At 30.4% G+C, this 13,195-nt stretch overlaps 1 protein-coding gene and 1 pseudogene across 2 annotated transcripts; one reads left to right on the forward strand and one right to left on the reverse strand.

The window, feature by feature from the left end:
- Positions 1 to 3,537: 3,537 nt before the first annotated feature.
- On the forward strand, positions 3,538 to 7,609 carry LOC145006115 (putative serine/threonine-protein kinase PBL17). Its single transcript, XM_078965207.1, has 6 exons — positions 3,538 to 3,969; positions 4,136 to 4,479; positions 5,296 to 5,431; positions 5,568 to 5,704; positions 5,810 to 5,933; positions 7,174 to 7,609. Exons 1-6 carry the CDS (start codon positions 3,912 to 3,914, stop codon positions 7,545 to 7,547), a joined length of 1,173 nt encoding a protein of 390 aa, XP_078821333.1. The 5' UTR covers positions 3,538 to 3,911; the 3' UTR covers positions 7,548 to 7,609.
- Positions 7,610 to 8,661: 1,052 nt separating this feature from the next.
- LOC145006117 (TORTIFOLIA1-like protein 2) lies at positions 8,662 to 12,666 on the reverse strand (annotated as a pseudogene). Its single transcript, XR_013662798.1, has 8 exons — positions 12,556 to 12,666; positions 12,430 to 12,475; positions 11,636 to 12,324; positions 11,369 to 11,563; positions 11,077 to 11,230; positions 10,509 to 11,002; positions 9,310 to 9,890; positions 8,662 to 8,818 (listed from the first exon to the last, which is right to left on the reverse strand). The product of XR_013662798.1 is annotated as a TORTIFOLIA1-like protein 2 (transcript).
- Positions 12,667 to 13,195: the final 529 nt, after the last annotated feature.

The raw sequence follows: 13,195 nt of genomic DNA on the forward strand, positions 1-13,195 counted from the left end.
CTTCTACTCATCATAGATCGAACCATGTCAAGTAAAGTTTGATTCCTACTCTCAGATACACCATTAAGTTGCAATGTTCTCGGTGGAGAAAGTTCTGAGATAATCCAACAACTTCTAAGATGATCTTGGAACTCTTGGCTCAAGTATTCGCCACCTCTATCTGAACGAAGGATTTTAATTGTCTTGTTGAGTTGATTTTTAACTTCACTTTGAAACAGTTTCAACAATTCAAGTACGTCATGTTATGTTAGATTAAGAAAACACAACCAAAACGACTGAAGTCATATAAAATAACAATTATTAAGCAATGATAGAAAATATGTATGGACTTATTTTTTTAACAAAAAACAAGTTATCCATATTTTCCAAAAACTAAGATTATCTAAATAATCAAAATTCTAACCAAGCTTGCAAGATGACGCAAGTTGACTCTGTTATCATTTGTTTGGGTTTTATGGAAAAAAAAATAAGACAAAATTTATAAAATTCTTATAAGTCTGTATAAATAATAAAACCTTATCGCTTTAGCTAAAAGACAAAACTCTTTATAGTCCAAAAAGATGTATATGACTTAATAAATCATATCTTATGATCCATGTTTTGAAAACCAGACCGGACCGGCCGGTTCGACCGGTTCAACCGGAAACCGGTCCCGGATCCGGTTCTTAAATGCCAAAAAACTGGTATTCGTGTGAACCGGTGAAAACCGGTCCGGTTGAACCGTTAAAACCGGTTAAAACCGAAAATTTTAAAAAAAATTTAATTTTTTCATTTTTGTATTTTTTATATAATTAAATATAATTATGACATCATGCCGTCGAAAATTATTTTTTTCATAAATAAATAATTCTCAATTAATTATAAGAGTTTATGAATATTTATCAAGTATTAAATTCTTATAAATAATCAATTGTATCAGGCTATTGCTAGTAATTTAATATGACCTTTAAGTTCATATATTAATCAGTAATATCAGTATATTATGATTATTGCACAAATATCTTTCACTTCTCATGTACACTATTTTGCTATAAGATTCCTAAATTTAGTATTCTATAAATCTACATATCAATTGACATGATACAAGATGTAGTTTCTTAACTAATCAAAATAAGCACATATGACCTAATGTTGTTACTAGTTGTTATCCTAAAGCACTTATTCCTCACTAATCTTCATAATTTAAGCCTAAGTTTGGAATTTTCAAACCTAATTCACTTAAATTAAGACTTTAATACCAATTCGTAACACATATTTTGTGCATTTAAATCCCATAATTTTTAAACATCTTATGACATAAAGTCAATCTTATGTCATAAAGTCATATCTGGTAAATTTGGTCCCATTATAAACATTTTAAAAGTAATAGTTTGGCTGGGGGTCATAACTTCATATTCAAATTACAGTATTCAAATTATAGTGAAGCATATTACATACATACAAAAGATAAATCAAATTAAGTAGTTCAATTACAAGTGCTTTACTTCTTATAACATCAAAAGTATATCTTCGTGTTATACCGAAAATTCAATACTTCTAATGATTAAGGGGGTGTTTGACTTAGCTTTTTAAGGGTCAAAAGTCCTTTTTGGAAAAGTTGCAAAAAGTCAGGTTTTCCTGACTTTTTCAAAAAGTTGATTTTCATTCTATCAAAAATCCAAAAGTAGGTTTTAAAATTGTTTTGCCAAACATCTTTTGGCTTTTATATTTTTCTAAAAGATCTTTTGGCTTCTCAAAAGCTAAGCCAAACACCCCTTAAGTCCTACTTCTAAGTTATCTTAACCTAAAACATATGGCATTAGAAAAAGAACATGTACAAAATCTTTCATGAATTACACTAATTTTAGACATAAATATTTCCAAACATGTCAATCATTTTCACTTTAGAAATATGAGAATCATAAACTTCCATTAGAAAATATTTTATCAAAATCATTTGTTTTAGATAATAGGTTTTCAAGACATATAATAAGCTTTACTTGGAAACATAAACTTATGAATCTTAGTATAGCTTCACTTGACTATGAATCATATTATAATCATCTCTTGAAAACATAAGCTTATAGAACATAATATAAACCTTACTTAAAAACACATGTCATGAGTAAATGATATGTATACAATGCATCACCACATTCCGGTATAAGCTATCAGGCAATTATGATTCATTGTTTCATTCATATTTATCCGTTGTGTACCAATTCATTGATTTCTTTCATAGCTATTGGCTATTTACCGATTCATTGATTTCATTCATAAATATTGGTAATGTGCCAATTTTATTCATTGATATTATTGGTTCACTGACTTCATTCATAACTATCGGTTATGTACCGATATATTGCTCTTAGGGCCCGATCATAATCGATAATCGGTGACAATATGATAAGTTTATCAAAATAAAAAGAAGAAATGAATCTATTAATATATCATAAGAGGTAGGCGTGTTCAGCAAAATTAGTGTGTACCCATTAGCTGGTAGTGTGTAGCGTGTAACTAGTAACGTTTTGTTAAATGCTACGTGAAATAATTTTTGGATTTTGAATGTTTTATTTAAACTAAATGCTAAAAACTTATATTATCAAACGAGGTTTTTTATTCAAAATAAAACGTTTTATCGAACATTAAAAATTTCCAAACTTTTCATGTCGAATTAGCATGTAGTCTACTTTGATTGTGTGAATTAACGGGGTCAAGCTGCCCGAAAACTCCCTTTAGAAAGTTCCATTTCTAAAAAAAATCATTAATTGCCAGGTAATATCCAATAAAAGTCCTCTAAGATAATATTTATTAATTATTTTTCGTTGATGTCGATATTATTATTTACAATTTCCTCACTCCCCCAAAATAAACAAAAGGCCAACGTACAGAAAATGACAAAGTTAATAAATAAGTGGGTATCTTGCATATGTCTTTTTAATTGAGAGAAAATTGTCGCGTTTATACGAAGAAGACGATTTTTATATGTTATAAATTAAAAATAAAAGTTAAAAGTATCGGTACCATAATATAAAAAAACACCATGTTAGGCAAAAAAAATGTCAAACGCAAGTACGCAACCATGTTTTTGATATTTTTTCGTGACTTGTTAAAAAAAACATAACAATTCATTTTAAAATCTTGGGATCTGATAAATAGCAAAACAATGAAATGGACGACACAAAATGAATACAACAAATGTTTATTTATTTGTTTATCATATCATGTTATTTGTATTTATTTCTAGTATAATATTGTATATTTTTTATTAAGATATTATATTTTAAAAAATTATATATTTATAATAAAATAATTTCATTATTATAATAACCTTATATATAGAAAACTATCAAATTACTTTCATTTTTTTATTATTGTTATGACTTATAACTAAATAGATTTATTAAATGAAAATTTTGTTGCTTTTTTCAGAGTAGTTTTTTATTTTATTGCAATTATATGTACGGTATGCATAAAAAGTTGTACATTTATGTTCAATTTGAGATTTTCAACTTTAACGTCAGTTATATGTACGGTATGCATAAAAAATCAATGTTTTCGCGCAAACCATCGTCTCAAATCCCAATTCTCTCTCTCTCTCTCTCTCTCTCTCAAATTATTAATCAATTCTTTAACTATAGAAAGGGTCTTCCTTCGTACAGTGGTAAGCTCCATCGTTTCTTTCAAAACTTCACTCAAATTGGGTTCTTGAGTTGACCCAAATCGAATCTCGACGGAGTATTTGCAATCGCCGGTGACTTGTTTGAGATTTCGAGAAACCGGCGAAGATTGGCTTTGAGTTTTCTCGAAATAGTGATCGAGAGTGTTGTTTGACTTATTATGTAGTCAAAATCGATGAAGTCTTTAGCAATGTGCTGTTTTGGGGGAAAAATACGAATCTGATTTGTTGTTTGTTCCTCTAAATTTCTCCAATGGGTATTTGTTTCAGTTCCGAATACGATGCAAATCATTCTTTCCAGTCGACAAAAGGTACTCTTTTTCTTTAACATTTTGCAAGATTCTCATAAGCGTTTTTTATGTACGTTTTAGAGTAGATTCGATTAGTTTTGTTAAAGATTCATGGATTCATAGATTGTAACTCTAAAATCACGTATTCTATTTGGAAGATTCGAAGTCAAATTTTGAAAAATTTCAGGTGAAATCGGACAATATCCCACCAAAGAAAAATGTACATCACCGATTAAACCAAGAATCATGGAATCACCTCACATGAAAAGTCCTAGAAATGGAATGGTGATAAAAAAAGATGTTAAAGATCTTCGCAAGAATCCTGGATATGGTAATCTTGATGTTTTCACATATGAAGAAATGCGAATTGCTACAAAAGTTTTTAGACCAGATCAAGTGTTAGGTGAGGGTGGTTTTGGAATTGTTTATAAAGGTGTTATAGATGAGAATGTGAGAGCTTGTTATTCAAAAATTCAAGTTGCTATTAAGGAACTTGATCCAGAAGGAATCCAAGGAGATAGGGAATGGCTGGTATGTACTTTTTGCATGTGTTTCTTTGTCTATATAATCTTTCAAATATTTTGTACTTTTTGTCACATTTAAAAATTAAAATAATAATAATAATAATAATAATGACAATGTTGTTCTTATCTTCTATCATTAAAAATATCCTTAAAAAATTTATTGAGTCTCGTATAATAAACATAGACTAATGGGAATGTATGTAATTTTTCTTGATTTGCATTTATGTTTGACATACACACGTTCATTGTTAATCAAGAAAGTGTAACGTACGTTCATTAATTTGTTTATTATAGGTCATACTTCCCATTTCTTCCTGTTAAAACATGATGTTATAATTGAAAAATAAATGCAAAATTCAAAGTATAATGTCTTAATAAAAAAAAATGAAAACATGATCAACTATAATAAACGAAGATTCATGTTGCCATGTGTCAATCTCTCATCAGTTTTGATACTTGTAATTTTATTATATTTTTGAAATTGAACTAAATAATATCCAAATGTCAATTTCTAGGTTTTTTCAACTTTTAAATTAAAAAACCACTTAATACTTCCATATTTATATATGTAAAATATTAATTTTAATAAATGTCATACTAATTATAACTAATAGGCTTTTTCATTCCTTATTGCAAAATTTTATTTAAAAAATACTCAATGTTACATTTTAATATGTAATCTTTTGATTAATCAATCCCTATAATACACTGATTTTATAATACACAAGTAAATGAAAAGGAAACATGGATACGTAGGTTACAAGATTAATTTTAGTAAACAAAAAAAAAAACATTTTTATTAATATTCTTATCTGCTTTTCAGACTGAAGTCAATTATTTAGGTCAACTACAACACCCTAATCTAGTGAAGCTTATTGGCTACTGTTGTGAGGAAGATCATCGGCTTTTGGTGTATGAGTATATGCCATCTGGCAGTTTGGAAGATTACCTTTTCCGTAGTGAGTGCCTAATATTTTATCAAAATTTTTTTTTATGAAAAAGTGATTTTTTTAAAAACTTTTTCACTTGAATTGAATTTTTTTGGAAATCTTGTGTTATTATGATTTATGACTAATATTGGATTGATGTAAAAAGGAGCATCTGCGACACTGAATTGGTCAAAGAGAATGAAGATAGCTTTGCATGCTGCAAAAGGGCTTGCTTTTCTTCATGATGCAGAAAGGCCGGTGATTTATCGAGATTTCAAAACATCAAATATTTTGTTAGATGCGGTTAGTTTGTATTTAATCCTTAAAAATAATAGGGGAAAAAAAAAAAGATGTAGAATATTATTCTAATTTCCTACTTGTTCTTATGAAAAAAAATTAAAATTGAAGGACTTTAATGCAAAATTATCGGATTTTGGACTTGCAAAAGATGGGCCAATGGGAGATCAAACACATGTGTCGACACGAGTTATGGGTACTTACGGATATGCAGCTCCTGAGTATATCATGACAGGTGAAATTTTTTGGATATATTTTTATTTTCTCACAGTTCCTTTTTTTTTTTTTTTTTTTTTTCTTTTTACATTTTATTTTATCACTTCATCGGTTTTAAGAAAGTATCCATTAATAGATTGTGTTAATGCCTCAAAATCATGATGAAAAATATCATCCATTAGTACTCACTACTCAGTGTTTGATGCATGAAATCTATATATAACAAAAAGAAATAGACAAATAGTAAGACTTGGTGCTAAAAAAGATTAAGTATACACATCAAATAATTGAGTTATAAATAACTTGATTTGACGTACGAAATTCGAACTTTCATTAACTTGTCATTTTTGGGAATTAAAAGGTGTTCTTGTTAATTTCGGTATTAGGGTTGTATTTGTTATGTATTGGACTTCAACTGCAATTAATGTCAATGGAGCCAAATTGCAATTTTTTTCCCACTTAAAAAAGGTGGAGCAAAAACTCGCTATTGATCCACTCTTCAATTATATTATCTTTGTAAAAGGATTCGAAACTTTGGTTCTTTTTTTCCCAAAAAAATAACTAAAATATGTTTTTTTTTTTTTTTATAAAAAGTTATTATTTTAAGATTTTATGATTGTTTGGATTCATTTTGCAAACAATTTTTTCTTATATGTATATAGCATATATTTTTTTTACAAAATGAAATGTGTTTCTATGTAAATTATTTAAGGGTTTAATGTAGAAAAATCTAATTATTTTGAATTTGTTTTTGACAAAGTCCTAAATTTTTTCTTTTGAATAGAAGTTACTTGATTATTTAACATTTTATACAAATTAACGAAAAAGTCCTTTTTATTTTAATAAGAAATGACAGATTATGTGATTTTCCCAAAATAATTGAACATTTTTGTTATAAAAAAACATTTAGGACTTTATTAAAAAAATTCTCAAAATAACGAGACTTTCTTGCATAAAGCACATTATTTAATGGTGTCTTTGTTTAATCTAAGTTTATCTTCATAAATAATCAATATGATTGTACTTATTTTCTCTTTGCGCATAAAAACAACATATTTAAATGGCCTATTCCTTTCAGTCATGAGCCCGAGCCCATGTCTTTTACAGAGATGAGATATCAATAGTGAGTCCATGTCCCACCTTTTTAGACGGCACAAAGAAATAGCAACTTTTATCACATCAGTCTTAGTCCAATGCACCTCAAACACAGTGTCTTACATAACAAATGGAGCTTACAAATATTTTGATGAAAATTTCAGGACACTTGACAGCTAGAAGTGATATATACGGATTTGGAGTGGTGCTTCTTGAGATGTTGATCGGGAGGAAAGCCATGGACAAGAGTCGGCCTAGCCATGAGCACAATTTGGTGGATTGGGCTAGACCGCTTTTGACCCATGACAAGAAACTTTTAAAGATACTAGATCCTAGAATGGAAGGTCAATATTCATCCAAAGAGGCTATAAAAGCGGCTAATTTGGCTCACCAATGTATTAGTCAAAACCCGAAAGGTAGACCGGCTATGGGTAATGTTGTTGAACTGCTCGAGTCTCTTCAAACCAATGACGTTGTTGGTCTAGAAGAGACTCGAACACCAAGATTAGTGAAAAAAAGCCCCCAAAGGGGGTTTTGAAGAAACAATAATTGTTGGGAAATGAATTCATGATAATGCATGTTTTTACCCTTTTTCTTTTATCTATACATGTCTTGTTTTGATTTTCTAGAAATCGAAGGTAGGTGTCGTTATGGGTTAATGAAAATGACAAATCAACTATACGTCCCTTTTATATTTGGGTCAGAAATTATTAATGTAATAGTATTTTTTAACTTTTTTTTTAAGTTAAAATTTTGACTAAATTACAATTTTGGTCCGTGAGGGTTTTCCGATTTTGGTGTTTTGTAATATTTTGGTTGGTGTTTCAAGTAAATTACTATTTTAGGTCCTTGAATATAGCTGAATTTGCAATTTCGGTCTAAACTTATAGTCATATTACTTGGAATAGGGATGAAAAATATTACCAAAACCTCAAATAAGGACAAAAAAATTCTCATATTTAACACATTTGTGTATAAATTATATAATGTCTGAATGATCTAAAATATTGAACATATCATCTGTTATTTACATATAACTCCTGAAAATAAACCTAATTTTTATCGGTTTGCCAAATTTTAGATTCCAACAACTCCATTTTTTGAATTTTTGAAACTAATCGGAATGTTTAAGCTCAAGATATTTCATATATGCAAACTTGAATACCAAATTCAAACATAAAAAATTAACAAAAACATAGTAGTAGAAATATTTATTATAAATTATTAGAGATGTAAATGATGAGAACAAATCATTGCTTTTAAAATCATTACATCATATAGAACAATTGTTGAGAGAATGGTTTAAAAAAAACATTCTCTGCTACTAAAGCAACTTTCTGTTTTTCTTTTTTTCTTTTTATATTCAGATAAAAAAAACAACATACCACAAGCACAAACATCTAATGAGCATCCCTCAAAAAGTCATCTCAGGAGCATTTTCCTACACACCCAAAAAAAAAAAAAAAAAAATCAAAAATCAAATTTCAAGACATTTATTTAGAAATCTCCACTTATTTTACTAATCAACATATAAATTTTGAATATAAATAACAGTTAAATTCTTGTTTATCCAAAACATTTAAAAATGAAAATTTTGTTGCATAAAAAAAAGGAAGAACATTAACATTGTTGTATAAAATATAAATAGGTGTTTACTTACCCCAAACTTGATGCATTTTTGTTACTAATTGTGCTATTGATCTTCTTGATGTAGTATTTGGTAATTCCATGTTCATAGCTTCCTGAACTCCTTGTTTTTGCAGTGAGTAGAAGGTGGTTTGATCCATGGACACCACTTAATTCCACCACCTAAATAACAATATAAACCTTAGACTAAAAATTATTAAATAGAAAAAAATGAATGTTCAAAACATGAAATTTGCAAAATTTGACTTTAGACATATAGTTGTTTGCTGTTTATCAGATATATGCAAGCAATATTTTAACAGAAAGTGGTTACCTCAGTTTGTGGACAGATTAAATGCTTATTTATGTAACAAGGTATTGTTTTTTTACCAATCTAAGAAACAATGTTTCACTTTTTTTCCAATTCATGCCACAATGTTTCACTTTTTTACCAATTTATGTCACAATGTTTCACTTTTTTTTTTTTTTTACCAATTTATGCTAAATGTTTCACTTTTTTTACCAATTTAGGGATGCCAAGGCTTAAACCTAAGACCTCATTTATGGACTTCTTTTCAGTAACTTATTTAGTAATAAAACATGAACAACAGTAAAAAAAACAAATCCCAATGTAAAAAAGTTAAGAGAATTTATAAAGAATAATAAAATTTTACTTGATGTAGCCATGGGATTATTGAGTTCATAAACCGTTGTTCTGACAAGAATGTTGCCAAAGTGCTAACAATCACATTCACAGTCATGTGTGATAATTTTTCCAAAACGGGGCCCGTTTTGTCAAAAAGATACACTAATGCCACATCATCACAAGAATTCAAGGCATCAACATATGCAGCATCCAAATCTTTCTTTCTATTTATAGCACTTCGGATTCCCAGTCTAGAGATGTCCTTTTGTGTGTCTTGACTACATTGTTTCTACTTATGGGGTCCATCCATGAGTCTATGCCTTGGTTGGTTGAATTTCCGGATTTACCCCTACAAAATGTGGAGTCTTCAGAAGCATCGGATTGTTTGGGGGGCTGTAATGGAGATTGTCTAGTGAGTGTATCTAGTGATTGCCTTGGAGTGCATGTTGAGGGTCTTGTAGAACTTTTTTTCAAAAAATTGGAGGTTGATTTTAAATTTCTTCCTTTATGATCATCAATGTTTTGTGCCATTTGATCCACTACATGTTCCAAACTTGACACCTTTGATTGTATTATTAACAAGCTATATGTTGTCTTGCTTGTAAACCCCTAATAGAAAATACAACAAAAAGTACATTAACAGTGACAGTGACAGTGACAATGACAATGATAATAACAATGACAGTGACAGTGATACTGGTTATGAGTAACTATAACGACCCTAAGTGACAGTGACCGTAAAACTGACTATGAGTGATAGTGACAGTGAAGTGACTGTGACTGCGACTATGACTGTGACTGTAACAGTGACTGTGACTATGACCGTAACAGTGACCGTAACGACTATGAGTGACTGTGACCGTAACACTAACTATGAGTTCCAGTGACAGTGACTGTAACAGTAACAATGATTGTGACTGTGACTGTAACAATAACTATGAGTGACTGTAACGACTATGAGTGACTGTGACCGTAACACTGACTATGAGTGCCAGTAACAGTGACAGTGACAGTGACTGTAACAGTAACAGTGATTGTGACTGTGACTATAACAATAACTATGAGTGACTGTAACGACTATGAGTGACTATGACCGTAACACTGACTATGAGTGCCAGTAACAGTGACACTGACAGTAACAGTGATTGTGACTGTGACTGTAACAATAACTATGAGTGATTGGGACTGGGACTGGGAATTAAGAAAGTAGAGAAAAGATTTTATGACCTTCAAAAGATACAAGAGATTTGATTGTTTGTTATCTATATCCTGAAGCTTCTCTCGAAACAAACTAATTTCTTTTGTTGTTTTCATGCAACATCCATGAATAGATTCAGAAACCGATTCTCTAACATTCGATTCATTACTTTTACAATCCTCAATCTTTGAATAGTATCTTTGTTCTTCACTACTCATTTCTTTATCCACTAGTAATCGATTCACTCCCATCAATTTAGCTTCAAATTTTTCGGTGTCAATATTGGATGTAGAAGAGAACTCATGTTTGTCATCCATGGGCACGTATTCATATCCAATATCTTGAGTACTTGTGAATGTTTTTGTAACAGAACTTCCTTCAGATTCTTCATCTTTAGGATATAACAAAAAATAATTGTGTGTATTTGGGACACTGACTTTAATATTCCAATCATTTGGTTTGGAATTATGAGGACTTCCCACATTACTACTACTATCATTCTTTCTAATTGAAAGTTTGTATCCTTCACTTTGGACTCATTATAATCACCTCCTGAAAGTTTTAGCTTAATGTTTATATTTTATTCGAAAACAAAACTAAATATGTAAGAAAATGTCATGAAGAATTTAACAGTTCCAAAATCCAAACCTTTAATAGAAGATCGAGCTTCTGAGCATTCAAAAGCATTAGTTTCTTTAAGACTTCTCCAGAGCTGTAAGGCCTGCAGTACTGTGTCCCTAACTGGTTTGACCTATATGATCAAATGGGTAGATTTGGAATAAGTTTTTCCAAAAAAGAAGAAAAGAAAATTGTTGCATTTTTTTGTGATAACTCAAAATAAAAGTGTTACAAGTTGATTGAAGATTGAAGATTGAAGAATAACACAAACCTTGTCAAAGCGACATAATTCAAGGGAGTGTATAGAAGATGATTTGAAAGATCCAAAATATGATGCATTACTTGATGCAAATTCTGCTAATGCTAAAGATGCAACTTTACGTGTACTCCAGTCACTGTTCTTAAGAGCTTCTTGAATGCTAGTCATTGTAACATTTAAACTACTTTCTGTTGAGGCCCCTCCTGCCTGAAATTGAATAAGAACACTTAAAAACTCTAGCATTTAACAAAAAGAGTTAACTCAAAAGTCAAAATTGACCTGAATGATACTTCTGTTTAACTCAATAATGGTAGGTTTCACCATGAAGTGTGGATTATTGAGCAACTTTGTTGTCTTTATTAACATTCTTTGTAGAATAGACACTGGAGGATCCATTGCATTGTCAATCACCCGAGCTAAACAGAGAGCAGAACCATTTTGAACATGTTTATTTTGCTCACATATTGCTTCAAAAAGAGGTTTCACTAAAATAACAAAATTTCCCTCAAATGAAGTTAATATGGATGCTAAAACACCCATGGTATCCATACAAGCATCTCTCACAACAGCATCAGGATCTTTTAGTCTTTTCACTATGCTACAAACCATTTTTCCTATGTGAGGACCAATGAGATCATGGTGGAAGGTTGCGAGGGTACCCATGAGTCTGATACATTCCTTACGAACAACCTTTTTCTGCTCTGAATCTGTGTCTAAGATGCATGACAAAAATGGGGACACGTTTTTTGGAGTTAAACTTTTGATTATTCTTTCAAGCTCATCAACCCCAATTTAGTATGTATCTCGATCATATACCTTGTTTAGTGCAAGAACAACGCGAGGTTTTAGCTCAAATGTAGCTTGTTGGTTGTTAACCCTAGAGGTGGTTCCTCTCAATTTCAAATGCGCCTGCATCTTTTCGAGACGCTTGTGTTTACCTTATTAAAACTCCATTGAAACAGAACAAACTGCAGGGAAATAGAAAGAACTCATTACGTAAAAGGGAATTGCTTGTGATACTTCAGAAGAACACTGAATTCAATCGAAATTCAAAGAGAAGAGGGAAAACTTACATTGGAGTGTAACCGATTGCGATGTTCCAATCCATAAATTCAAACCCTACATAAACACAAATGAAGAAAAAATTTGGTCAAAACGAGAGCGTAATCTACTTTAACGTTGATACACATAGTAATTACCTTTAAATCAATCAAAAACAGTGAGATTTGTTTGTTGATTGTGATTACATTAGTTTAAAATCAAATTTGTGGATCTGATAAAGAAATTTACATCAGAAATGGGAATCTGTAATAAAGATGGTAGTCGAAGTTCGAGGAAATCATACCCCTTAATTATTATAATAATTTGAATTCAAAAGGTGGTGTTCGTTTTTCTCTGTTTTCGTGCTTTTAAGATTCCACATTCGAATTTGGAGTGATATTTATAGAGTTGCTACGTGTCTCCTATTGTTTGTACGTTCCTCAGTAAAAATTCCTTTGTTTTAGAGTGAGATACAATTTTCGCCCCTAGGGTATACATATTTCTACAAGTTTGGTCTTAGTTTTGAAGTTTTGAAATTTTGACACCACTATCCTCATGGTTGGCAAATCCATCGTAGCTTTGATCCAATTCCCGGTTACTATCTAACTCATTGAGTAGGGTTGTAAACAAACTGAATGTTTAGCGAAATGTTCGTGAACCGTTCGGTAGGAAGTTCGTTTATGTTCGTTTAATTAATAAATGAACGAACATGAACACAAATTCTTGATAGTTTAGTTAAACGAACAAACATAAACAATTGTTTTATTTGTTTGATTACGTTCGTGAACATTCGTTTAT

Source organism: Lactuca saligna, chromosome 7 (assembly GCF_052625555.1).
Source record: "Lactuca saligna cultivar CGN05327 chromosome 7, ASM5262555v1, whole genome shotgun sequence".
NCBI classification, from domain to species: domain Eukaryota; kingdom Viridiplantae; phylum Streptophyta; class Magnoliopsida; order Asterales; family Asteraceae; genus Lactuca; species Lactuca saligna.

What these genes read in the sequence shown, in the direction of transcription:
- LOC145006115 (XM_078965207.1), top strand. Translation starts at nt 3,912, where the DNA reads ATGGGTATTTGTTTCAGTTCCGAATACGATGCAAATCATTCTTTCCAG. An exon ending in TTCTTTCCAGTCGACAAAAG is followed by an intron (nt 3,970 to 4,135) that starts GTACTCTTTTTC and finishes GAAAAATTTCAG; the next exon opens with GTGAAATCGGACAATATCCC. An exon ending in AAGGAGATAGGGAATGGCTG is followed by an intron (nt 4,480 to 5,295) that starts GTATGTACTTTT and finishes TCTGCTTTTCAG; the next exon opens with ACTGAAGTCAATTATTTAGG.